Source organism: Miscanthus floridulus, chromosome 15 (genome assembly GCF_019320115.1).
Source record: "Miscanthus floridulus cultivar M001 chromosome 15, ASM1932011v1, whole genome shotgun sequence".
Taxonomy (NCBI): domain Eukaryota; kingdom Viridiplantae; phylum Streptophyta; class Magnoliopsida; order Poales; family Poaceae; genus Miscanthus; species Miscanthus floridulus.
Genome location: NC_089594.1, coordinates 57,556,314 through 57,582,993, shown reverse-complemented (window position 1 = coordinate 57,582,993; position 26,680 = coordinate 57,556,314). Strand labels below are relative to the sequence as shown.

Below are 26,680 nucleotides of genomic sequence, written 5' to 3'. Positions count from 1 at the left end.
CAGAGACGCACTCCAAAAGTACTAGAGGGCTTCTCTAGTGGGTCCTAGGGCCGTTCGATTGGCCTCGGGGACTCGGTGCCTTCCTATGGTGGGATCCCATTCAGAGACCTCCCTGCCGGTCTCGGACATGACTTAGGTCATCCCAAGCAATCGCTTGCTTGGGCCTCGGCCATGTATGGGCTCGCCCATAGTCATCCCTGACTCTGTTTGTCCTAGGGCGGCTGTCGAGACCCTTGGGGGCCGAGCCTCCGAACCCCTAGATCGTAACAGGCTCGGTGCCTTTTATCGCATTTTGCCGAGCCCCCGAGTGTGAGTTTGGGTTGCTGGGCCTCGGCTTGGTTGCAGGAGGAGCCTCCAAGCCTCTAATCGGAGCAAGAGGGTGATCGGGAGTTTCCCTAAATTTTTTGTGCGGCCCTCGCGCATCCTTTTCATTCAGAAGGAGGGGTTGTTTGCCGAGCCCCCGAGTGCGAGTTCAGGTCGCTAGGTCTCAGCTTGGTTGCAGGAGGAGCCCCTGAGCCTCTGCTCGGAGCAAGAGGGCGATCAAAAGTTTCCCTAACTTTTTGTGTGTGGCCCTCACGCATCTTTTTTGTTCAGAAGGAGGGGTTGTTTGCTGAGCCCCCAAGTGTGAGTTCAGGTCGCTGGGTCTCGGCTTGGTTGCAGGAGGAGCCCCCGAGCCTCTGCTCGGAGCAAGTGGGCGATCAGGAGTTTCCATGACTTTTTTGTGTGGCCCTCATGCATCCTTTTCATTCGGAAGGAGGGGTGGAATATGCCAGGCTACCCTCGGTGGGCGTGAGCGGTGACACCTTCGATGAGCTATTATCGGGTAAGTCCAAGTGGAGGCCCATGCCCCATTCGATAGGGGTCGGCTAGCGGTCCAGAGACACACTCCAAAAGTACCAGAGGGCTTCTCTAGTGGGTCCCAGGGCCGTTTGATTGGCCCCGGGGGCTCGGTGCCTCCCTATGGTGGGATCCAATTCAGAGACCTCCCTGCCGGTCTCGGACACGACTTAGGGCATCCCAAGCAATCGCTTGCTTGGGCCTCAGCCATGTACGGGCTCGCCCATAGTCATCCCTGACTCTGTTTGTCCTAGGGCAGCTGTCAAGACCCTCAGGGGCCTAGCCTTCGAACCCCTAGACCGTAACAAGCTCGGTGCCCAGTCTCTTAGTCTAAAAGGAATCGGGTGGGGGATATTCCCTTCCCATCGGCTGGCAACGGCGGTTGTGCCTTTTGAGGCGGTTCCTCAGGGAGGCGGAACGGCGCCTATCATTGCTGTGGTTGGATGCAACATGATGTCTGCGGATGGGACGTTGCTGTGTGCGCGCGGTTAGTAAGGAAAAGGTGGACGCGTGGGCGGTTTAGTCAGATCCAGATTAACTATGCTAGATCTGAGGGAAACTTCCCCAGTTTCATCGCCCGTCCATTTCGCCCCATAAATATGTGACGAGCCTCGCCCCGCCCCTCCTTACCTTGCCTGCCTACGTTCGCCCTTTCTGCCCTTGAGCGGTTGCTAAGAACAGAGAGCGCCGGGGAGAAGAAGGGAGAAGGGGGAGGAAAGGAGAGAGAGAGAGAGAGAGAGAGAGAGATAGCGAGAGCACGCCTTACCGCCGTAGCCACATTCTCCACCGCACCCATGGCCGGCGGCGCTGTTGTCGTCTAGGCGGATCCTTGGGGTCCGTCCGACATATCCACGGTGACGCTGCAGTCGCTCGTCGACGACGGCCTCCTTCGCCCGGTTACCGACCCCAACAGACCAGAGTGGATTGCTCCGGGGGGTGAGCTAGAGCCGAGGCCACGTGATGGCTACATCGTGAGCTTTGTGGCCTTCCACGAGCGTGGTCTCGGCTTGCTGGCGGACCGGTTCATGTGGGCGCTCCCGCATTACTACGGCGCGGAGCTCCACAACTTCAACCCCAACTCCATTGCGCAGGTGGCCATCTTCGTCGCCGTTTGTGAGGGGTACGTAGGCATTGCCCCCCACTAGGAGCTATGGCTCCACTTCTTTCGGGCGGGGCTCAGCACCAAGTTGGATGATAGGCATGCGGAAGGTGTTGAGGGCTGGCGGCTGCACTCTCCAAGTGTGCCAAGACAGGCAGCCCTTCTACATCCCAGCCCAGCTCGCGTCGTCCAACCACCGCTGGTACAACAGCTGGTTCTACCTCCACAACGATGATAGTGGGCTTCCCCCCTATACCGGGTGGGTCGTGGAGAGCCAGCTGGAGAAGTGGAGGTATGGCATCCCGATGGCTGATCAGCCCAAGTTGCGGCCGCTCCTGGAGGCGCTAGAGAGGCTGCGTAGCCATGGCCTTATGGTGGCTGTGGTCATGGTGGCCTTCCACCACCGGAGGGTGCTGCCGCTAATGGTTCAGCGGCAGCGCCTGTTTGAGATGACACCGGATGAGCTGATCGATGGCGTCCGGTTGTCCGCCGTCGCCCTCTCCAACGAGGAGATTCTACATCGGGTGAGAGAGACGGTGGAGGGGCAACTGAGGAGCAGTGGTCTGACCCCGTTCCCAATGTGCTCATCGTGGGGGTACATCTCTCTGGTGAGTCACGCGCCGCTACGGCCCCTAAGGCCTCCTTGCTCCTTACATTTTTGATCTGTTCCCTTATTTGCATTTGCTGTTCCTGTAGGGGATGAGGGATGTGTGGGCCTCCCCGTTGCCCGTTCCTGAGGACTCAGAGTGGCGGGCGGCAAACAGGGAGCATGCCGAGGCGTACAAGAAGTGAAAGGACGCCAAGGAGGCAAGGCATAAGAGGAAGAGCCTCGAGCGCGACAAGCTAGAGAAACATCGCCGACAGCAGAGGCACGATGGTCTCCCGGTGGAGCCATCTCCATCACCGTCGTCGACGGACTCTTCGAGTGATGACAACGAGAGTGAGGCGGGGCGGGGTCCTCTGGACCATCTCCCTGACGTCAGGGGGACGGCGCTAGGGGCGTCGGCGAGCGGCCCGGCATCTCTAGGAGGAGGAGGTGAGGATGCCTCGGGGCTAGCAATCGCTCGCCCTGGGGCCAAGGCTGACACACCCGAGACACGGGCGTTGGGGAAGCGCGTCGTTAGCCCGTTGGGCTCGACGGTGGAGGTGGAACGGGTGACGGCGAGGGTGACCCCACAGCCTCCGCAGAGGGTCGAGGGGGCGTCGGAGTCCGTCGTGGGCCGGCCGGCACCGGTGGACACAGGGGCCGTGCCACCGCCGCCACCACCGCTATTGCAGAGGACGAGGGACGCAGTGCGGAAGCTATTGTGTCCCCGTTCAAGGTAAGTGTTTTGTCGATGGAGTTTGTAGCATCTTCCACTCATTCCTTGGTCGTATGCTGACCAAGTGAGTGCTTTGCCTTCAGCCAGAAGCGTCAGGCGGAAGCGCCCACCTTGGCGCCACGTAAGGCGCTCAAGGTGAGCACCAGCTCCACCACCCAATGGGTGGTGGAGGCGCAAGCCGCCATACAGCATGGCGCGATGTTGGCCAGGGCTGACCCGAAGGGGCCGGTCGCCCAAGGAGAGACTACTAAGGTGGCCACAAAGCAAGCGGGGGAGGAGGCGCCTACGCCCCACGAGGCCAAGGCCCGCGAGTTAGATGAAGCCGAGGCACCCTCAGTCGCTGAGGCCACCGAGGGTGAGGCCGAGACCCCTAGGACCTCCGAGGCCGAAGTGGCGGAGGCTGGGGCTTCCAGGCCTTCTGAAGCTGAGGTGGCGAGCGTCGGGGCTCCTAGGACCACCGAGGCCGAGGTGGCAAAGGCCGAAGCTCTCGGGACCACCGAGGTCGAGGTGGTGGAGGCGGGGCAAGCTTCGGTACTACCCCTAGTCCAAGACCTGCCGCCTTCACAGGAGAGCACTCGGGAGGTGGAGGTTCATTCAATCTCCTCCGACAACACTTCTCGAGGGAAGGAGGTGGCGGACGCCAAGGCGGCCAGCACCACATAGCAGCTAGCTCCGACCTCTGGTGAGGGGAGCTCGGCCCTCGTCTAGGTATAGCCCAAGCCCCGTGGGTGGGATAGCCCGCGTGTCTTATGGTGAAGCAGGGATGACCTTGAGGGGGAGCCTCTATTCACCCTCGAGGATGCGGCCGAGGGGGGGCGCTGGAACTCCTTCAAGCAATTCCACCATCTGGCGGAGCAATCGCTGTGGACAGCGCTGTCCGTCGTGGCTGACGATCTGCCCGGCGTTGCCCAGGTACGCACCTTCTTTTCTTATGCTGTGTCAACTTTTCTCGAGTTTTCTTGCAGTGCTTGACGTCTATTCTACCTATCCAGGAGCTCAAGGCCTGGTCCCTCAGGAAGTCGTTGTTCCTTCGGTGAGAGAGGGACGTCTAGGACTAGCTTCGGCAGTAGAAGGACTTGCTCGCCAATGCCAATGAGCTTCTGTCAGTGCGGAGCATGGAGGTGGAGGACCTTTGCCTTTGCTATGCTGATATGAAGGTCAAGGCGGCCATGACTTGGGAGCAGGCCGCCCCTTTAGCGGCATGGATCAAGGAGCTAGAGGAGGAGTTGACTCGAGTGGCTGGTGAGCGGGACACCTTTAGGTCCCGGGCCAAACAAGTGGAGGCCTTTGCCAAGGCCGTCGCTGGGTAGCTAGGGGCAGAGCAGGGCGCGCACCTGCTGACGAAAGGTTCCCTAGCAGAGTCCCTCAAGGTGGCCGAGGCCTCCCAGGTCGAGGCCTTGTCCTGGAAGGAAAAGGCCGAGGGTGAGTCCCGTTGAGCCGCACCCCTTGTTTTATTTGTTTTTCTTGCGTTTGACCCCTGACTCCCTGATGCGACGTAGAGCTAGAGAGGGAGGCTTCCAGGGTGGCCAAGGCCTCTCGGGTTGAGGTCAAAAACTAGAGGGAGAAAGCCAAGGGTGAGTCTCATAGGCTTGCACCCCTGTTCAGCTTGTTTTTCTTTCATGCTTAACCCTGTCCTGCTTGTCTTGGCACAGGGTTGGAGAAGGAGGTCACCCGGGTAGCCGAGGCCTTCGTCGTAGTGCAGGCAGTGCTCGAGGTCGAGATCTAGGAGCACAATGTGCTATAGAGCACCGCCTGTACCACCTGTGAGGCCCTGGAGGTCGGGGGGGTCGAGTCAGGTAGCTCCCTTGGGAGCCGCCTGATCGCGTTGAGCGGCCGAGTCCACGAGCGGCTCCGGGGGGCGCTTCATACGGGCGTCAAGCGTGCCCTGGCCGTCGTCTCCTCGCACTACACCAGCATTGATCTCGAGGGCATCAGCGATGGTTATGTCGTGGCTAAGGATGACGAGAAGGCCGAGGAAGAGGTAATGAAGCTGGTGGAGGTGGCTGAGGCCCCTGGCACGGCGCTGGCCAAGCTGTTCAAAGAGGAGGTGGTTCCTCCTACGCCAACCACCGACGTTGGCGACCTTGAGCTTTGACCTGGGCCAAAGGGGCCATGTAAATAGATTAGGACTTACATTATTGTACCATAACGCTTGTGGCCATTGAGGCATTTTTGCAGTACTTATGTGTATACGCTTTTTAATCGTTTTTGTTGTATTTCCGAGCATCTGCTCTCTATCTCGTCTTTGAACATATCACTTGCAAAAAACTTCCTCGGAGCCTAAGCTGCCCCTCGAGCAAAAGGTGGTGAGGGAGTTGCCATAGCCTAGAGGCGTAGGCCGTCTCGTGGCTCGGCCGGCCTTTTGGCCCTGAGACAGACTTTCGGTCCTTAGGTTTTTTACAATCAATTTGCTAGAGTACGAGAGAGAGTTTGGTGTAGAAATTTTTTCAAAAAATGACTAAAAATGGTGTCTGGGACTTAGGGGGTGATCCCCCCTTCTAGCCCCCGAGGGAGGCTCAGTTCTGCAGAGGCAGAGCCGAGTCTTGTTCGAGCCCCGCGGTGGGCACCTCTATAGAGATAGAGCCGAGTCTCCCTTATAGTGTTATTGTAACGCTGATCCCCCTCTTGAAAAATTAAAACAACTAAAGAATGCTTCTTTATTGTATTTCGAGAAACAATGTATAGAATGCTTGGAAATTTAAGGGTAGAAGCGACGTAGCTATTCTATGTTCCAAGCGTTGGTGAGGATTTCGCCCTTCTCGTTGGCTAGCTTGTAGGTCCTGGGCTTTAGCACTTGGGCGACGATGTATGACCCTTCCCATGGCAGGGTCAGCTTGTGGCAGCCCTTATTGCTCTGCCTCAGTCTTAGCACCAGGTCGCCCACCTTTAGGTCTCGACTTCGAATGCGCCGGGCTTGATAGCGTCGTAGGGCTTGCTGGTACTTGGCCAAGTGTAGCAGCGTGACGTCTCAGGCTTCCTCTAGTTGGTCGAGGGCGTCCTCACAGGCAGTGCGGTTGCTTTGCTCGTTGTAGGCCTATAGCCTCAGGGAACCGTACTCCAAGTTAGTGGGGAGGATGGCCTCGGCCCCATAGACCAGGAAGAATAGTGTGAATCCTGTGGCTCGACTCGGAGTGTTCCTTAGGCTCTAGATGACCGACGGGAGTCCGGCAAGCCATTTCTTGCCAAATGTTTTCAACCGGTTGTATATTCTTGGCTTGAGGCCCTGTAGGATCATGTTGTTGGCATGTTCTACTTGGCCGTTTGTCCTAGTGTGTCCTACGGCCGACCAGGCCACATGGATGTGGTGGTTGTCGTAGAACATCAGGAACTTGTGGCTGGTGAATTGTGTCCCATTGTCGGTGATGATGGTGTTTGGAACCCCGAACCTATGGATGATATCAGTGAAGAATAGCACCGCTTGCTCGGATTTGATTCGAGTGATTGGACAAGCCTCGATCCACTTGGAGAACTTATCGATCGCTACCAGCAAATGGGTATAGCCCTCGAGGGAGTCTACAGAGGCCCAACCATATCGAGCCCCCATACGGCAAATGGCCAGGTAATGGGGATGGTTTGGAGGGTTTGGGCCGGGAGGTGCGTCTGCTGCGCATAGTACTGGCATCCCTCGCAGGAGCGTACCAGCTTGGTGGCGTCAGTAACCGCCGTTGGCCAGTAGAACCCTTGGTGGAAGGCGTTTCTGATGAGCGTCTGAGGCGCCGCATGGTGCCCGTAGGCTCCTGCATGCAAGTCCCAAAGTAGGGCTTGGCCTGCCTCGGTGGTGATGCATCGTTGGAGAACGCCAGATGGGCTTCGCCTGTACAACTCGCCGTTGCTGAGGACGTAAGTTTTGGCTCGTCGCGCAAGCCGTCGGGCTTTGGTCCTATCTACAGGAAGCTCTCCTCGAATGAGGCAATCAAGGAATGGGACTCGCCAGTCTGTGCCCTGGTCGGCCTCGGGAGGCTCCGCGTTGACTTCCATGGCCTCGAGCTCGGCCGCAGGGGCCTCGGTGACAGAGGGGGCCTCGGGCCCTACGGTGGGCTCAACCAGTGGGCCCTCTTCCTCCGCCGAGGCATAGTCGATGGAAGGCTTGTGGAGGTCTCTGGTGAAGATGTTCGGGGGGACCGGGGCCCGTGCCGACGCCATCTTTGCCAGTTCATCCACGGCCTCGTTGAATTTTCGTGCAATGTGGTTGAGTTCAAGACCGTCGAACTTGTCTTCTAGGCGACGTACCAACTTGCAGTACGCCTCCATTTTGGGGTCATGGCAGTTCAACTCCTTCATTACTTTATCGATGATGAGCTACGAATCGCCCCGTATGTCGAGACGCCGTACTCCAAGTTCGATGGCAATCTGCAAGCCATTGACAAGGGCTTCATACTCGGTTGCGTTGTTGGAGGCAGCAAAGTGGAGCCGAATCATGTAGCGCATGTGCACTCCAAGGGGTGAGATGAAGAGCAGACCCACGCCTGCCCCGGTCTTCATTAGGGACCCATCAAAGTACATGGTCCAACATTCCGCCTGGATCTGAGCAGGTGGTAGTTAGGTGTCGGTCCACTCAGCCACAAAATCGGCCAAGACCTATGATTTAATTGCTTTTCGAGGCGCAAAAGACAGGGCTTCCCCCATGAGTTCGACGGCCCACTTGGCTATCCTACCCGAGGCCTCCCGGTTCTAGATTATCTCTCCCAGAAGGAAAGACAACACCACGGTCACCGGGTGGGACTCGAAGTAGTGACGCAGCTTGCGTCGAGCCAAGACTATGGTGTAGATCAACTTCTGAATGTGGGGGTAGCTTGACTTAGTCTCGGAGAGCACCTCACTAATGAAGTAGACATGTCATTGGACGGGTAGAGCATGCCCCTCTTCCTACCTCTCGACCACTACGGCCGCGCTGACCACTTGGGTTGTTGCGGTGACGTAGAGTAAGAGGGCCTCACCCTTGGTTGGCGGCACCAGGACGAGAGGATTGGTGAGCAGTGCCTTGAGCTTGGTGAGGGCTTCTTCGTCCTCAGGGGTCCAAGAAAAGCGTTCGGATTTTCTCAAGAGGTGGTACAGAGGCAAGCCCTTTTCGCCAAGGCGCGAGATGAAGCGGCTCAGGGCCACAAGACATCCCATAACCCTCTGCACTCCTTTGAGGTCTCAGATTGGTCCCATGTTGGTCATGGCCAAGACCTTCTCTGGGTTGGCCTCGATGCCGCGCTCTGAGACTATGAATCCCAAGAGCATGCCTCGGGAAACCCTGAAGACACACTTTTTGGGGTTGAGCTTGATGCCTTTCTCTCTAAGGCATCTGAAGGCTATCTCCAAGTCGTCGATGAGATCACTGGCCTTCTTGGACTTGACCACAATGTCGTCCACGTAGGCCTTAATGGTTCGCCCGATGTGCTCGCCAAAGACCTAGGTCATGCATCGCTAGTATGTGGCCCCTATGTTTCTGAGGCCGAACGGCATAGTCACATAGCAGTACATGTCAAATGGGGTGATGAAAGAAGTCACAAGCTGGTCAGATTCTTTCATCTTGATTTGATGGTAACCAGAATACGCATCAAGGAAAGATAGGGTTTCGCATCCCGCAGTGGAGTCAATGATTTGGTCGATTCGAGGTAATGGGAATGGAACTTTTGGACACGCTTTATTCAAACCAGTGTAGTCTACACACATCCTCCACTTCCCATTTTTCTTCTTAACTAATATAGGATTAGCTAACCACTCTGGATGGGACACTTCCTTGATGAATCCGGTGGCCAAAAGCTTCTGCACCTCCTCATCGATGGCCCTGCGCTTTTCCTCATCGAATTGGCACAGGCGCTGCTTCACCAGTCTAGAGCCGGCCCAGATGTCTAAGGCGTGCTCGATGACCTTCCTCAGTATGCTCGGCATGTCCGAGGGACTCCACGCGAATACGTCAGCATTCACGTGGAGAAAGTCGACGAGCACGACTTCCTATTTGCTATCGAGGGTGGTGCTGCTCCTCAGCGCACGGCCGTTGGAGCAGGTGGGGTCGACCAGGATGAGTTTGATGGCCTCCGCGGGCTCAAAAGTCCCGGCACGACGCTTGGGCTCGGGCGGCTCGCTACCAAGTCGGTTGAGGTTGACGATGAGGGTCTTGGCCTCCACGGGAGCCTCGGCGTACTCGATGCATTTGACGTCGCAGTCGTATGCATGCTCATACGTGGACTCGACAGTGATGACGCCGTTGGGGCCCGGCATCTTGAGCTTGAGGTAGGTGTAGTTGGGGATCACCATGAACTTGGCGTAGCACGGGCCCCCTAGGATGGCGTGGTAGGTCCCCTTGAACCCAACCACCTCGAAGGTGAGGAACTCCTTGCAGTAGTTGGAGGGAGTGACGAAGCAGACGGGCAAGTCGATGCGCCCGAGGGGTCGCGTGTGTTTCCCTGGCACGATGCCGTGGAAGGGCGCGGCATCGCCTCGGAGCTGTGACTGGTTGAGCCCTAGGAGTTCTAGGGTGTTGGCGTAGAGGATGTTAAGACCGCTGCCTTCGTCCATCAACACCTTGGTGAGCCGGGTGTTGCCGATGATCGAGTCAATGACGAGTGGGTACTGCCCGGGGTTTGGGACGTAATCGGGGTGGTCATCCCGATCAAAGGTGATCGCCTCCCAAGACCAGTCAAGGTACCGGGGAGTGGCCACCTTAACCAAGAAGACCTCCCGGCGCTCCATCTTTTGCTGACGTGCCGTGAGGCATGCTGAGGGCCCGCCAAAGATCATGAAGGCGTTGTACACCTCGGGGAACCCGTCGTCCTTGTCGTTGTCCCTATCGTTGGCGTCCTTCTTCTTGGCATCGTCGTTGGGGAGCCCGAGCTTGGCGTAGTAACACCGGAGCATGGTGCACTCTTCGAGGGTGTGCTTCACTAGGCCCTGGTGGTAAGGGTAGGGCTTCTTAAGCATGTCGTCGAAGAGCCCGGGGCCTCTGGTGGGGCCTCAAGGATTCTTGCGATCTACTACGGCGACTAGACCAGCCTCGAGGACCTCCTGCTTCCCCTGGCAACCCTTTTTCTTTTTCTTGGGGAGGTGGGGGGCTGAGGCCCCGAGGGCCTTGTCCCTCCGCTTCCCCTTGGCATCGTTGCCGGGGAAGATGGCCCCGACAGCCTCTTCGCCCGAGGCGAAGTTGGTGGCAATGTCGAGGAGTGCGGCCGCCATGGTCGGTACGTTCCGGCCTAACTCTCGGACCAGGTCTTGGCAGGAGGTGCCGGAGAGGAATGCCTGGACAATTTCCGAGTCGCCAACGCTGGGCAACTTGGTGCATTGCTTGGAGAAGCATTGGATGAAGTCTCGGAGAGACTTCTCCGGCCTCTAGCGATAACTCTTGAAATTCCCGACGAAGACCTTTACCAAGTCGCGCCAGTTGTGGATCTGCAAGGGAGGGAGGTGTTCGAGCCAGGCTCGCGTCGAGTCTGACGGGAACAAGGGGAGGTTGTGGATGATGAGCAGGTCATCATCCACGCCGCCTAGCTGACAAGCCAGGCGGTAATCGGCCAGCCATAGCTTGAGGTTGGTCTCGCCGCTGTACTTTGAGAGGTTGGCCGATTGCCAAAAGCAGGCCGAGAAGTGGGCGCCGTGGATGGCCTTGCTGAAGACTCGAGGGCCAGGTGGCCCAGGAGAAGGACTGTGGTCCTCCCCACTATCGTAGCGACCACCTCGGTGCGGGTGGTAGCCCTGGGCAGGCCCATCATTATCGTGGCGCCGTCGCCTGCTGACCACATCGTGGTCACCTTGTGCCTCACATCGGTCGTCGAGGGGGTCGTGCACCGAGGGGGCCCTGTTGGTCGTCGGCGCCCGAGCGGGCTCAGGACGAACTGAGGCTTCTCTATCTTGCCGAGGCGGTGCCATGGGTAGTTCTGAGGCGCCTCCGCGCCGTCGAGAGGCGAAACTTTTGGCCTGCTGTACCACAGCGGTTTCAAGGAGGTCTTGGAGCTCGTCATGGACTCGTTGCCCCTCTGAGGTAGAGGGCTCGAGCATCGTCCGGAGTAGCATCGCTGCTGGAGCGATGTTCTGGCTGGCGCGATTGAAGATAGGGGGTTGTTCGCCCCTATGTCGTTGTTGATGCGGTGGTTGACGTCGCGAGCCCTCCGTCGGGCTGCTCTGCCATCACCACGACCCCGCTGCTCTTGCTCGAGAGTGTCTTGGAGCTGCTGTAGAAGGAGTCGGTCTTGTTCGACCTTAGCCTGAAGCTCACGGAGCTGCTCTAGGTCTAGGGGTCGAAACTCTTCGGGGGCGGGGCTCCCATTCCACGCTGCTGGAGGCTCGACGCGTGGAGGTGCAGGGCCGCCTACCCCTCGTGGGGCGGGCAGTGACTGCCTACCCCTTCGTCCTCATCGCTCGCGCTCAGCATCCCAAGCTCGATGTGGAAGCACTCACAAGTGGGATCGTAAGTGCCTTCATCATCGAAGTCGGAGTAGCCGAAGCAGTAGTCGCTCGTGGCCATGAAGCGGCGCATGGCTTTAGGGTCGCGAAGCTCGAAGAAGTCCGCTCTGGCCCACGCCTCGTCCTCCTCCGATGAGTCAGTGTGGGTGTGTGTCGATGTTGTGGCGATGAGGTCGAGGGCGAAACACTGGTGGCGTCCTTGGGGCCCCGCGTGAGCGGAAGCGTAGGTGGAAGCATAGGCGGCGGCGGCATTGCTCAACCCGAAGGCCTACGGGGATGGTGCCATCGCTGAGCTCCGCTCCGACGAAGTTGACTCTTCTGGAGGTGGCGGGGCAGAGCTTGATGACGGGGCATCGCCACGCGCCACCGGCGTCTTTCCCTTGCCCAGGCTCAGGCTAGACAGGTCCCCAACCAGGGACTCCATACCAACAGCCGGGCATGGGATACCGGTGGAGCACGGTGCGTCGCCCTGAGCTCGCGCGGTGTCGGGGTGGTCCCGCTCGCGTCGTGCCTGGCGACCGCGACGAGAGCGGCGGCCCAGGCGCCGTCTGCGCCTGGGCTATTGGTGCGTGATGTCGTCATCGGTCAGTAGGGCTCTGGGTGTGAGGAGTACCATATCGTACTCATGTCCTAGAGACATGAACTCTAGGCTCCCGAACCAGATCATCGTGCCGAGACGTAGTGGTCGCACGGGGTCTGTCATTCGGAACTTGTTGGGATGACTAAGCTGACACGCAGTATGCCCCTACCTGGCGCGCCAACTGTCGGTGTTTTGGACCGGCGGGTCCTCAACCGGCTAGTGAAAATGGACTGCGTGCCCCTAATCCCGGATGGTGATGTAAAGAGACACAAGGTTTATACTGGTTCAGGCAATAGGTGCCCTACGTCCAGTCTGAGAGAGCGATCTTGTATTCCTTGCACCGAGGTGCTTGTAGTAGGGGTTTACAAGCAGGGCGAGAGAGGGAGCTAGCCCCAGGTCTCTGCGTAGTGGCGTGAGTTGCTTGTTCGTGTGTCTGTGTGTCCTGATGCGTGAGTTCGTCTGTCTATCCCTAGAAGTGGCCCCGGTCACTCCCTTTTATAGTCGAAGGGAGGCACGGGGGCGGTACAAGGATTTGCTACATGGCGTTTTGTGAGCAGAGGCGGCATGCCGAGCCCTGTAGCTTGTCACTGTGGCAGCATGGTCGGTGGAGCGGCCTTGTCCTCGATGCACGGGAGCGATGCGCAGGTTACGCCTGATCCTGTGCGACGTGGGAGCTCCTGCGGCTTGGCGCAGAGTATGGTGCGTACTGCAAACGACGTGCCGGTCGCTGCATGTTGACAATGTAGAGAGCTGATGCCCAGTCGGTGCAGAGGCTGAACCGTTGTGGGGGGCTCGGTGGTCGCGAGTCCCGAGGCTACCGAGACCCTGAAGCGGATAGCCGAGGCTCGGAGGGAGCAGTTGGTCTTTGTACGTCGATTCCGAGGCTACAGGGACCTGGACATGACTCTCCACGCCACGCTGTCCTCGGAGCAGGGGTTAGGCAGCACAGTGTAGCACTGGTGTCAGTCGTGGGCACAATGCCGAGCACAGCGGCTGGTAACCTCTGCCCCGTCCTGTCCCGGATGGCATGGCGTTGATGTGACTCACGTCTCATCGGCCACTCCGCTGTATCGAGCCGTCGTTCGGCTGATGTCGCGGGAGTGGTTGAACGCGTTAGTTGGACGTGACGTCCTGTCAGAGAAGTCAGTCAAGGCGGAGGCGACGGGGTTGTTGCCGAGCCGGCCTCGAGCGAGACGGAGAATTGGTACCTCGTCCGAGGCCTTACGGGCGGGGCCTCGAGCGAGGCGGAGAATCGGTTCCTCGTCCGAGACCTTGCGCGGGGCCTCGAGCGAGGCGGAGACTCGGTACCTCGTCCGAGGCCTCGTAGTTTTATTTTGGGCCGAGCCCGCTTCGGGTGAGCCCGGATATTATTCGCGGTGGGCCAGGCGGTCCAGCCGAGCCTCGGATAAGGTGGGGGTTTGCCGGTGTTTGTCTCTTAGCTTCGAATTTTTACAAGGTCTAAGCGATTTTTTCAGTTCTTGCTTAGATGGCTCCTTTTTATTGTACCCGACAGCTGGTATTAAAGACGGCTGAAACTGTTTTGTTATGAAAGAAAAATATTGTAGATTATAGCTGATAAATCGGCTGATAAGTTCGAGCGAACGCACCGAGGTCAACCAAAGCTTATTACTAGCTAACAGCACGTAGCGACGAAGCTTGCGGCAAACTGAAGGCACATGAACAGCTCGATCGATATGGACCAACTGAACTGAATCTCGCTCCGATCCACCACGTGAAGGCCACCAACGATTTATTATATGTGATAATAATATAAGATCGGGTATTATTCAGACCCAAACAGCAAATCAAGATTCCGAGTAAACTAATCAATCCATCGAAAGAGAGAGCAGTCTCCAATCCAACTTGGCGCATGGACAGCCGAATGCATGGCGCGGGAATATCACTATTTGGCTTTGAGCAACCGGCCGGCAACCGCTCTGGATCCAGATCCCAAGTCAAAGCCAGAGAAGGAACCATTCAGCCTGTTCGCTATTTAATTTCTAGACTGATAAACTCAGCTAATATTAATTTATTACGAGAGAAAACACTATATTATAGCTACTAGTACTCCATCTATATGTGGGTCGGATCAGCTTATTACGGAGAGAGGAACCGTAAGGACACTCACAATGCACAAAATTATGATAAAGCATTTTGTTGAGTGATACACTATTTATTGATGAGAGAGGAGAAAAAAGAAGAAGAAACCACGTCTAAATAGGACTCGACGTCTACGCACACCCCGAGATCAAAGAAACTGCTCTGTGTCACGTTGGGCATGGACACCGTCGTTTCTATGCAAATCTTCGGTAGTGTTTGGTTACAAGGATGAGATGGAATGGGGGTGGGATGAACCCAGATTTTAGATGTTTGGTTTGGGGATAATCAGAGTCAAGCACATCCTACCTAGGATATTCCATGGAATCTGGGGGCGAGCTCGTCCCCTCAGATTTGGCGGACGGGGTCATCCCCCATGGGACGAGCGAGCCCGTGAGAAAGAAGAGGAGCTCGAGCGCGGAGACAAAGAAGAGAAGCCTGATGAAGAAGAGGACACACCGTACGCCGGAGTTGATGAAGAAAGCGAGCTCATCGTCGGACACGGAGGGGAAGAGCTGGGCGCAAATTCACCCCGAGCCTCGGCGCGGCATGCGGCTATGGGAGCACGAGCTCTGCCCCAGCCCTGGCGTGCGGCCATGGGGTGAGCTCCGCCCCTGGCGCCGCCATGCCCCGCACCGACGAGCTCCGCCCCCAACGAGCCGCGCGGACCCGTGCGAGCTCTAGGGCCGGCCTTGCCGCCGCCGCCGCTGCCGCAGAGGAGGAGGCATCAGGCAGCCCACAGGCAGGTGTGCCGGTGGGGTGGTGCGTGGCCAAGCTCGCTAGCGCGGGGCAACAGGACGCGGTGGAGGCGGTGCGGCCATGCGGAGCTGCACGAGCCTAGTGGTGTTGGTCTGCGGTTGAGGACGAGAGGGATAAGAGAAGGAAGAAAAAGAAAAAAAACTGACAGATGGGCCCTACTTATCCGTGGCTCATCCTACTTTTGATGTCTCTGAACCAAACAGCAAATGGGTTGGTCCCATCCTTTCTCAACCAAACAGAAAATGAAATCGTCCCGTCCAACAAACTAGAGACAGGACCATCCCACTCTACCTCGTCTCCCAACCAAACGCTACCTTCCATATCCCGTGCGCTTGCTTCTTCTCGGGCGTGTGTGGCCACCCGGCGCCGCTGCGGAGCTCAAGGCCAGGCGTCCCGGCTCGCCGCAGCCGACCGGCGCCGCTGCCCTCGGAGCTCACAGCCGACCCACCCGGCTCGCACGCGGCCGCACCGTTGCGTGCGGAGGTCGCGTATGGCCCCCCGGCGCCGCCACCTGCAAAGCTCGTGGCCGCCTCGTCTCGGCTCGCCACGTCCACCACAGATTCTGCAGCCCAGGCCTGAGGCCTTTGTTTGCCGCCACCACGAGCTATACGTCACGTGCAAGGCCTTTGTCTGCCCAGCGCACTTCGACAGTTTGGTCATTGGTGGCTATCGCTACGGCCACCACACGGTGTCTACAACCCTGCAGCTGCAACCAGCTGGGAGTTCGTCGCACTCCCGTGCGCTTGCTTCCTCTTAGTTTTGACTTTTGACCAATGGCATAACAGGCGCCCGTGTGGTGCTCGAGCCACCGGAGCCGAGGCCGCAGGTGCTCGAGAGATTGCCGTGCCCGTGTAGTGGAGTGTGGGGAAGACAGCGGGAGCAGAAGATCAGGGGAAGTAGGGATGAATGATTGGCCAGATCCAAAGTCACAAAAAAATGCAGGGTAAAAAATAGTTTCTTGACACGGTGTTCAAAGATATAGAAACTAGGGCTGATTTCTGTATTTACCGCCACTGAGGCGTCAGTTCATTCGTCGTCCACTCTTCTAAGACCTTCTCCAACAAGAAATATATAGGAGTACCTAAATCCAAAATAGATAGTAAGAGACCTAAAAACAGTCTTCAACAGAGTACCTATATGGAAGACCTATTTTGGATTGCCTAAGAGGCACAACCCAAATATGGACATCCTCTCTCCTGGAAACCTATTTACAGAAAGGATTCTTTTTTGGTTTTGTTGTTGGAGAAGATACCGAATAGATATTAAATTTTTTGCCTGTAATGCTACCTAAAGAACGAATATGTCTTGTATGTTGGATGGTGTCGTTCAAGATAGCCTTATCTGTCTTCTTCCGCGTTGCCATGGCTCTGCTGTTGCCACCTGTTTCGCGTCCCGGACTCGCATGCATTTCGCAGCCAGACGAGAAGGAGCCTGCCAGTGTAAAGATGGCAACGGGCCCCGATACCCGATACCCGACGGGTATTTAATCCATTAGGGAATGGGGATGGGATCATATCTTTACCCGTGGGCATCTAAATGGGAAAGAATCCATACCCGACGGGTATAGCGGGTACGGGAACGTTCCCTGTTTACCCATCCCCGTTACCCGTTGGGGAACCCGACTATTTGAGCTGCCATGCGAGTATTAGGCCCAAAGAAACTCAACATAGGTATTTTGGTCCAAATCTGAACAGTCATATATATAGTTTGTGTGTTCTAGGAACCCTCGTTCAATTTTTCCTCACCATCTCCGCCAGCAGCACAAGCACGCATGTCTCACGAGCGCTCGTGCCTCTTGCTTCCTCAGTTCGGTCTCTCTGCCACCTTTGCTCGTCCTCCTCGCAACCTCGCTCCTTCTCCTCGGCATCTCCGAGACTCCGACACTTATATCCGGGTGAAGAAGAAACGTCTCCGATTGCAAAGCTGCGACCCCAAGTGTCCTTGTTTATCGGGTATGCAGTACCCGTCGGGTATCTGTTACCCGACCGATACCCGTCGGGTATCTGTTACCCGACCGATACCCGACGGGTATGGGGATGGGCAAGAATCTATACCCGAGACAGTTAATGGGGATGGGAACGGGATGAATTCTCCGTAGCGGGGAAGAGAACGTTCCGGCGATACCCGACGGGTATATCCCCGTTGCCATCCTTATGCCAGTGCCAGTGATGTTTGTGAACCGTCGTTGTGGCTCATGCACGCAGGACTGAGGCTGTGTTCAGTTCGCGAAATTTGAGAATTTGGCTACTATAACACTTTTGTTTTTATTTAGCAATTAGTGTTTAATCATGGACTAATTAGGTTCAAAACGTTCGTCTCGTGATTTTCAACCAAACTGTGCAATTAGTTTTTTTTTTGTCTACATTTAATACTACATACACGTATCGCAAGATTCGATGTGATAACTACTGTAGCACTTTTTAAAAAAGTTTTTGCGAACTAAACACGGGGTTGCCCGGCCTTCGGTAGCTCTCAGATTCCGCTTCTCTTGCATGCATGCTCTGCTCGCCGGCTGCCAAGGGATTCTCTCTCCTGTGGGAGGAACGAACGGCGAGGGTCAACAATTTTTTAACGCTAATAACCCGCCCTTTCTTGTTGGATTCATCCATGCATTTTGTTGGGGCTTCCTTCCTCGAATAAAATTAAGAGACATGTTTGCTTCTCCACCTCTGACTACTAAGCACTTCTCTCGAATCCTCTAATCTCCTATAACTAAAAAGAACAAAGCGTGGACATCTTTTAGTACGACATTTGTTTTGGTTCGTCCGTCTGTCCACCCCGTGCGATAGAAAAAGAAACTATCATCCCTACGATCCCCGTCTGTTTTGAATGAAACAAATCGATCACCTGAGGCCACATGCATGGAAGAAAACAATAATCATGAATAGAAGGAAACAATCATGCATTTACTCTTTTTTCAAATAGTGGTCTTCATTTCGGAGCCCTTCATGCAGTTTAATAATGGATGGGGAGCTAGGCTTGCGAGAACTTACTCTTAATTGGGTTGTGAGCTAGGGATGCAGCACATCAATGGATGTCTTGGTTGAGTTCTACAATTGTCAAAATTTGATAGTGCTGATAAGATTGACAATCCTGTAACTCTGCAGTACCTTTCTTTTTTTCAAAAAAAAGAAGAGCAAATGCTACTTATGGTTGAATCTATGTTCTTTTTGTTGTTTTGATTTTATGCCCACAGCCCACAGCCCACATGTTAGCTTTCAGATGTGTTTGTAAAGAATCAAAAGGATCTGGCCTAATGCCCATCTTTCTTGTCGTCTTTTTCATTCTTTATATTTATACTAGGTAGCGTGCCCGTACGTTGCTACGGGATAACTAACAATTTATACTAAAAACACATGAATCGCACGATAAGATAAAATACTGTAAAAATTAATACCAACGTTAAAGTAACATTTAATCCAAAAAGCAAAGTTTATGAATTTAACACAGTCACGGAGTGCGTGGCGTCGCAGGCTCACAAACTCTACTTTATAGACATTTTCTGTGATGCGACTAAGATAATATTTTATATTGGCAGGAAGAAATCTCCGATATCCATTTTTTCATTGTTATCCATTTATCTGGACAATGTTTGAGGTGAGGGCATGGTTATAGTTTTTTTGTAGCTTTGCGATATTGTCCGAAGCTATGAGATGATTGATGTCTTGCAATGTTCCTTTCATTAATTTAGTTTTCTATCTATATTTAATTGTTTATTCAGTATATTTTATAGACACGCCGGTAGATAATGGATGACAAAATTCAAGCATCCATAATTTATCTCTTCGACTTTGCGCATGAGTTTTGTTTTTATTTTTTAATTGATATATTGTCCTTTTGTTTTTACCGTAGCATTAGCACGGGTATGCATAAAAAACGAAGATGTCTTTATACTGCAGAAATCTTTCAAGAAGATCATGCATAGATCATCCATAATTTATCGTGCGATCTGTGTGTTTTTAGTACAAATGATTTAATTGTCCCGTAGCAACACACGGACACGCTACCTAGTATAGTTAATAATTCTACCTTTTTCGCACTGGCAATTTATAGAAATCAAATTGTTGTGAGCCCATGCCCGTGATAGCGGGCTTTTTAAGGCTACCGCGGGTACAAGTACTCGTATTTACACTAATGGAGAGTCAAAAACAATTGCTAGTGGAAACTCAATCTATACTGGCAACTGCCTTAGGTGTCCGCCAGTATAAATTTGTGCATTTGTACTTGTGGTAGCCTTAGGAAAATTGGTACTATAGAGCTAGCAATTCATTAACGCTTCCGCCATTACAAATACTAGATTGATGAATAGTTTTTCTGGATTAGAGCTGAAGCAAGTAGCTAAAGAAATAAAAATAGAATAATTATTTTGTAAAAATATGGAACTAAATAGAATCCATCCAAAAAGAGATAAGTTATACTCCCTCCGTTCCAAATTTTATTATGTATCATCTCGTCTTTATCAGATGCTTATGTACTATTATTGTCTGCAATGTTGTTTGAGGGTAAAAGTTAAGAATGGTATATCCCATGTTTTTTACGTGATTGAGAGGACGTACTCCTTGTGTCATTTGGCAGCATGAAGATGACTTTGTGGAACTGGAAGATGTTGCTCTTCTTCATTGTTGCATGTAAATCTTGTATTTGCGAGATGTTCTCCAGACACTACTACAATAAGCATTTGTAGACACGGTTGACGATGGTTTATAGAGATGGCTCGGCCAGCCACCCCTACCATACCGTATCTACAAATCATGTATTTATAGGGGCGGTTCCCAGACCGCTCCTATAATACCTGTTTGTAGGGGCGGTTCAGTCTAGAACCGCCCCTACAGTACATTTTTCGGCAAAAAAAAAAATCAAATTTACAATTCAAATTCGACCAGAACATATATATATATATATATATATATATATATATATATATATATATATATATATATTTCAAATCTGACCACAAGCACAAGAGCATTATATAAACTACCATTACAAGTCCAATTCATAAGAATATATACAATCCATCATTAAATAGATATAATTCACAAGTCTAATTCATTCCTCAAGTCCAAACCGTCCCACAGGGTAAGACCAATGTCAAATTCCATACACATTGTTACCTAAGTCAAAATCTCGGTCATGGTAGGTGCCTTTGACATGTACAATCTGGTCCAATATAAAGTTGCAAAGGTCGCCGACGAGCTCTAAGAGTTGGTCGTCCTTGTATGGGTCTTTTTTCATTTCTTTCTCTTCTTTCCACTACAAGAGAACAAGTTTCGGTTTAGTATTTCATATCATGTGCGAAGTTTTTATACTACGAGTGAAAAGGTTCAAACTTACCCTTAAGGGGTGTCTCCTGTAGGCACCAGTGTTACTCATCATAGAACATACATAGTATCCACAATGTACACTCCCAGGCTTCTACTTGGGGCACTGTGTGTTTTGCATATGAAAATGTTAAGTAATACTTTTGACAGCCATGCAATGGAGTACTAAAGTAAGTTACACTTACCGTACATAGTGTTTTTATAGCCAGTCTTTCCTTTTTTACTGGATCATGCCTTCTGTGATGTTGATTGACATAGAACCTAAATGCCCTGTTCGAATTATTTTAACAAATACAACTTGTTAGTATCCAAAAGTGAACGTTACAAGTATGTATATAAACATATAAGCTAATGAGGATTGTCGATATGTATACGTCTTGAGAATCGATATGAAGTCTTTGTATGTCACCGGGTCCCTATCTATTAAATCAAAGACCCATGCCATATAGTATAGAGTTGAATTTACTAGAAGTTGTATGGTAGCCATATAGTAGAGTGTTGTTGGAAATTTTTAAAAGCCAGGGCAATGTATGCCGAAACCTTAAGGGACTCTTGCCTTAGTTTCTTCGCACGGATGTCCTCTTTCTCCCGAAGGGTCTTTCTAGCAACTAGCTCTTTGACATCCAGTTTCCACTGTCTAGGGTAATTAAAATTTGTTTGTGCTATTGCTTAAGGGTCTATATACCCGGTTTTCACACTTGGCATTTGTTTTACAATGTGCACTTGCATTCTACAAATCACGGTGTGGGTTAGTTACAACAAAATCCAAAGATTACATTCATATCATATTGGGAGAACAAGGACTTACAAGCACCACGTGCGAATTAGATTCATTTCTATTGCTCCAAGGTGAAAGCATGTCTGCATGTCACTAAAGTCAAATATAATTTTCCCGACTGGGCTTCCAAATGTGCCGGTGGGGAAGCATGCTTGTACGAGGTCTATGCTCGTTAGGAGAACACGCAAGTACCAATCATGGAACCTTCTCATTCTAAGTGGTAGGCGCTGGATGTCCTAGTTTGGTAGAAAGGGCTTGCCTCTTTCATATATTTTCGGGCAATCCTTTGACTATTTGATGGCATCAACATTTGGATACTGCTTTGCTATTTGGTAGAGTTTGCTAGTGACGGCCTCCTTAGAAGCCCGTGATGGGACTTTTTTAACTTGGTTCTCAGGCTTGAACTGGTCATGGGCATACCACTTGTGCACCGAGGAGACGTCTTTTATCAGAACATAAATTGGCCTTATGGTGATTGGATGCTTCTTTTGAAGTTTCCATTCAGGCACGTCCTCATCTTCTTATGCATCACTTTCTTCAGGAGGCATTCGTTATTCATGTATCAGCTGCGCTTGTTGAGAAGACTGTGGCATCTCATCATGCACTTACTCGGTACGAGCTGGAGAAGGTTGTGGCTTATCAAGCACGTGCTCACTAGAAGGCGGGGAAGAATGTGGCATCTCAGGAATGTGGTGGTCACGAGACGGTGAAAATATCTTCCCGTCCTCAACAACTCGCTCTAAATTTGAGAGAAGGGGAGGCAGCGAAGAAGCAATCAATATAATGTCCCATTTGTGCCAGAGGATGAACTGCCTCATTATGTCTCCGAGTAACACCAGCCCCTCAGGAGTTGCGTAGTCTATCCTCTATGGCATGAACTCAGGCTTCATGGTATGCACCTCGACCCTAGTGTAGTCCAGTGGTATCTTATTATTATGGTGTAAGCCACCGGGAGGATGTGCTACACCCGTTGCCATCTCCATCATAATGTTCTGTCGGCCGCTGAGAAACACCAATGTGCAACTAGTTGGTTCCCGTATGCGATCGATGGGGGTTGTGGCTGTAGTGGAACCTTGGCTGCTAGGAACTTCCAGAGGGCTGCCAACTAATGTCAGTTCTCCTAGTGGTGCCATTACTGTCCGTGGCTCCATAGACAGTCCTTGCTCCTCCAGCGCCTTCGTAACTAGAGCCTTCACTTGGAGCTCAAGATTAGCCTCCTAGTCTCTACCATGTTTCTTGTACATGTGCCTGTCCTCTTTGAATCCATGCTTCTAGGTCATCCTTTTCCCTAGCCCCTTGGTGCAGCCTATGTGCTCGTTGTTTTCTAAGCCAAGGCTAAGCTCGTCCCTCTCTCTAGAAGGATTGAATGAGCCCTTCTCTTTGTCTACAATATATTTCAGTATCCTTGATACTATCTCTTGGGTCTCTAGCTTATCAAACTTAAGATTACCGTTAGATGATTCTATACTTCTCGCATATATCCAATTCCTTGAGCGTACCTTCAAATTCTTCACATCGATATTCCTAGAAGCTATGGTCTCTTCGTCCATCTTCCTAAACTGCTCTTCCTTGGTATAGTAGCCACCAGGGCCTAGATGATGGTGGTGTTTGTTCCTCTTTGCTAGATTAGTGTTACAGGCACTGAGCTCCAATGCCTTCGGTGAAGTCTTCTGACCCACAAGCTCCTCCCATTGACTAGGAGTTATGTTGCCGAACTCGTTGAAGGGAGTTAACCCCTTTTGGATATACTTCTTGTTGAGCTCTGACCTCCAACGTCGGAATGACTCTCCCATGATCTTGAAAACATTTTTTTATCAGTTCGTGCTTACCCTCCGAAAATCTAAAATTGAGCTTCAGCTGCTTATCCCATAGTTCATCCTTTTTCTTCTCTAGTACCTCTTTATAGTTAGGGATTGCTAGGTTCAATTTATCTCATACTAGGGCCCCTGTCAGCCCGACCTCTGTTATCACATAGCATGCCTTATCAGGATATTGGTTTGCTTTTCTATCCCGTCGTTTCCTCTTTGGCTTGGTAGTCATGTTCGTGGTTGTGTCTTGAGGTTATGGAGCAGAGGCCTCAATGTCTATCTCTGTGGCTGTTGCCTCTGGTCTCCTTTCTTCTACTGTCTTGTCTGGCAAGATGTCACGGACGTCGATGTCATCTTTTCTGAGTTTTAAGAGGGACCTATATATACGACAGGTCAAAGTGTTAGCAGAGGTAACACAGCCAAAGCTTTAGCAAAATTTACAAGCTAAGACTTTATCCCTACCTCCTCGTTCGGGTCAAAATCCTTGTCCAAATCTTTCTTCGTTGGCCTCCTTCTGGCTTCACATGGGAAAGGATCCTCGGGACTTACATATCCCTCTTCTGAGTCATCATCATCATCATCCTCTTCTTCTTCGCCTTCAGCAGCCTCTCCCGCTCTTCCTTCTGCTCCCCCTTCCTCCTCGTCACACTGCTCTTAAGTAAGCATCACTTCTAGATCCTTTTCTAACTCGTTATCGAACTGCTCCTGAGTAAGCTGGTCCTCTAGTGCTTGCTCCTCATAGGTTGGCTGCTCATCATGCTCGGGGCATCGGACTGCACTATCTAGTGTCCGCGACATTATTTCACGCTTTGTTCTAATAGATACAAGAAAGTGTGCTTTAGGTATGCGAGAAGGTATAAGAAATAAAAAAGGTCTATAAACCAAAGTAGTCCTATAAAACAATAATATATCAAAAAAACAAGTAGTAGCAATAGTAGAGGCCTCAAAAACATGCCAATCATCATTTGATCATGAACTTGGAGCATCAAGGCATCATAATAGAGAAGATAGGAGAAGGGAATGTAGGGCGGCTGGGAAAGATGCCACGTTCCTCATAAGTTCTTGATCATCAGCTCATATTCCATATAATGTATGGACTTGGACAATTTCATCATCGGCAAAACAAAGGAGAGGAGAGGAGAGGGGAGATTTGGCAAAAGAAAGCCTGCAGTTCCCAAAAGAAAGGAGAGGGGAGAACTTTTAGGCTTCTTGCTGCAAAAAAACAAAAAATCAACGGGGCACAGGATCAGTCGGAGCTCTCAGAGTTCCGAAAAGAAAGCAAGCACCATGGGGTTGAAACTGAAATAATTAAACCAGCAAAACAAGGGTTGGACCTGTGGGGTCTCTACAGAAAACACAACCCAAATGGTTACATACAAGTGCAAATGCCAAGGCTCAAAACTACTATGGTGCCATGATTTGGAGTGGTGCTATGGCTGGCCACAATTCCACAAACACAATGCTAAAGATTATCACTAACTAACAAGCAGGTGAGACCTATCACCTAGACCTACAAGTAAATTGAAATTCCTGCCATAGTTGGAACATAAAACAATTGGTTTCAGAGCAAAATGGTGGACGTCCCGCAGCAACATTGCGTACTAATAATAGCCTATAGAACAATGGACCAAGTCTACTTCTATCAAGTATTGTTTTTACTCAAAATATAGTTTATGTAGTAACCTATCGCTCGTAGGTATTACGCAGGTCTATAAATAAAAATGTATTGCTTTACTACATAAATTAATGTATTACAATTCATTTGATAGTAAATTACTACACAGAGATTGCCAAAGTCCATGGTGATCTTAATCCTGTGGAAGAAAATTAAAGGCTGACAAAGCCATTTTAGAGATGCTACGGCAGTCTGATGCAAGTGAAGAATCAGAAGTTGAGATAATCGTACTCGTTGCTTGCTTAAAAGACATGTAATCAAGAAACCACTTGGCAAGCTTAGTCCATCATTAAGTATTATTGAAAACACGACCAAACTCTAATCAATGGAGTGAGGCTTATTTTGCAATTGCTAACTGAAACTGAAAACTGAAATTAAAAAATGAAATTACTAACTGCAATTGCTAATTGAAACTGAAAACTGAAAGTAGCACTACCTGAAATTAGAAACTAAAAATACAAAATGAAATTACTAACTACAATTGCTAACTAAAATTGATAACTGCAGTTACAATACAAAACACCAAGCAGCTGCAAAGAAGCTAGGAGAACATGGCATAAAGCTAGCTTCCATGGATTATGTCTCAACTAGCTTGCAGTATTAGTTGAACCTAAGCATCATAAGGGATACATCCAAGCACCAGCAAAACAATTATCTAACAGTAATATATTTATTCGACATCCCAGCTCCTCCCTATATTACATCTGAACATTACGTACGCCAAAACTGAATAGCTAGCTAGCTAGGGGAACTAGCAAGCTAATAGTAAGTATTGTGCTAACTGTATGTATGCTGCTTTTGTTTTCTCCTGTCATTTTCTCGTGCCATACTCTTTGGTTTAAATACATGTATAGCTATACTAGGTATGTTTTCAAAATATAATACACAATCAAGTAATAAAGTATACAAACCAACAAGATCTGCATGCCTCATGACTTACTGATGATAGGAACATATATATTTGCATATGGTTCTGTATTATCACTTATATATATATAACCTTTAAAGCGAACAGCATTATTGACTTGTTTTACTAGGAGAAATCCAAGTTAATAAGCTTGATATGAAAAGGCCTACTGAATCTTATATGAGAAGTACATGAAAAAGAACCAGAGCAAACATAATGAATTCCTAAAATACATCCTAAAAAGTCAAAGCATGCAGTAACTCATAAAGCGAAAATCTGTGAAGCAAACCATGCATCAATCAAACAAAAAGAACAAGGTAAATGTGACATTTGCTAATGCACGCGCAATCCAGAAAGTGCAATGCAAATATATCAATGTTACCTACTAGTGCTGGCTTGCTGGGGCACTACAAAAGAAATGAAAAAGAATCATGAAAAAAGAAATTAATAGGTGAGATCAGAATCATAGCAACCAGCTAGAATCATCTCCCTGGTCTTTCTGATATTATATACGATATCTAGCTACTAGCTAGTAATCAATTTCTTTTAAACTAATTAAGATGGTGATGCCTTTAAACCAACTAAAGTGACACTGATGGAAGACAGCAATATACTGAGATTTCCCTGTTTTTATTTCATTATCATGAAGAAGAATGTAACATGACCTGATCTTAGAATTTTGATAAAATTTGGAACTCTATTCCAGGAACTTGAAAGTTTGCTAGTGGCTGATTCGGGTGAAGAAATGATGCTTGAAACATCTACAAAATATCTAACATGAATTAATAAAGGAAAGTTCCAATGTTCTAATTAAGTAACATAAGTGTATTTTGCCGCCTAGAGCAAACTCCGTTAGTCTCTTTTATTTCAAAGAAAAAGAAAGGATGCAATTGTCAGCCATATATTGTTCGAACAAAATAGCATTCAAAAGCAGAAGACAGACAATATGATTGTCGCCTTGTTGCATCGCTGGTGAGCCTTTATGATTTAATTGTCCAGTATGTAAAATTCCCGCATGAGGAAATGGTGCACAGAATGCGCTGAAATTTGTTCTGAACCATTGGTATTCCAATGAGCATGGCCGTGTCAGCTGAATTTTTTTGCTCTTTGGT

At 51.0% G+C, this 26,680-nt stretch overlaps 1 protein-coding gene across 1 annotated transcript; it reads left to right on the top strand.

Annotated features, from left to right (window-relative positions):
* Positions 1 to 3,456: 3,456 nt before the first annotated feature.
* On the top strand, positions 3,457 to 3,921 carry LOC136507494 (uncharacterized). The gene has a single exon (XM_066502202.1). It carries the CDS (start codon positions 3,457 to 3,459, stop codon positions 3,919 to 3,921), a length of 465 nt encoding a protein of 154 aa, XP_066358299.1.
* The last annotated feature ends 22,759 nt before the right edge of the window (positions 3,922 to 26,680 follow it).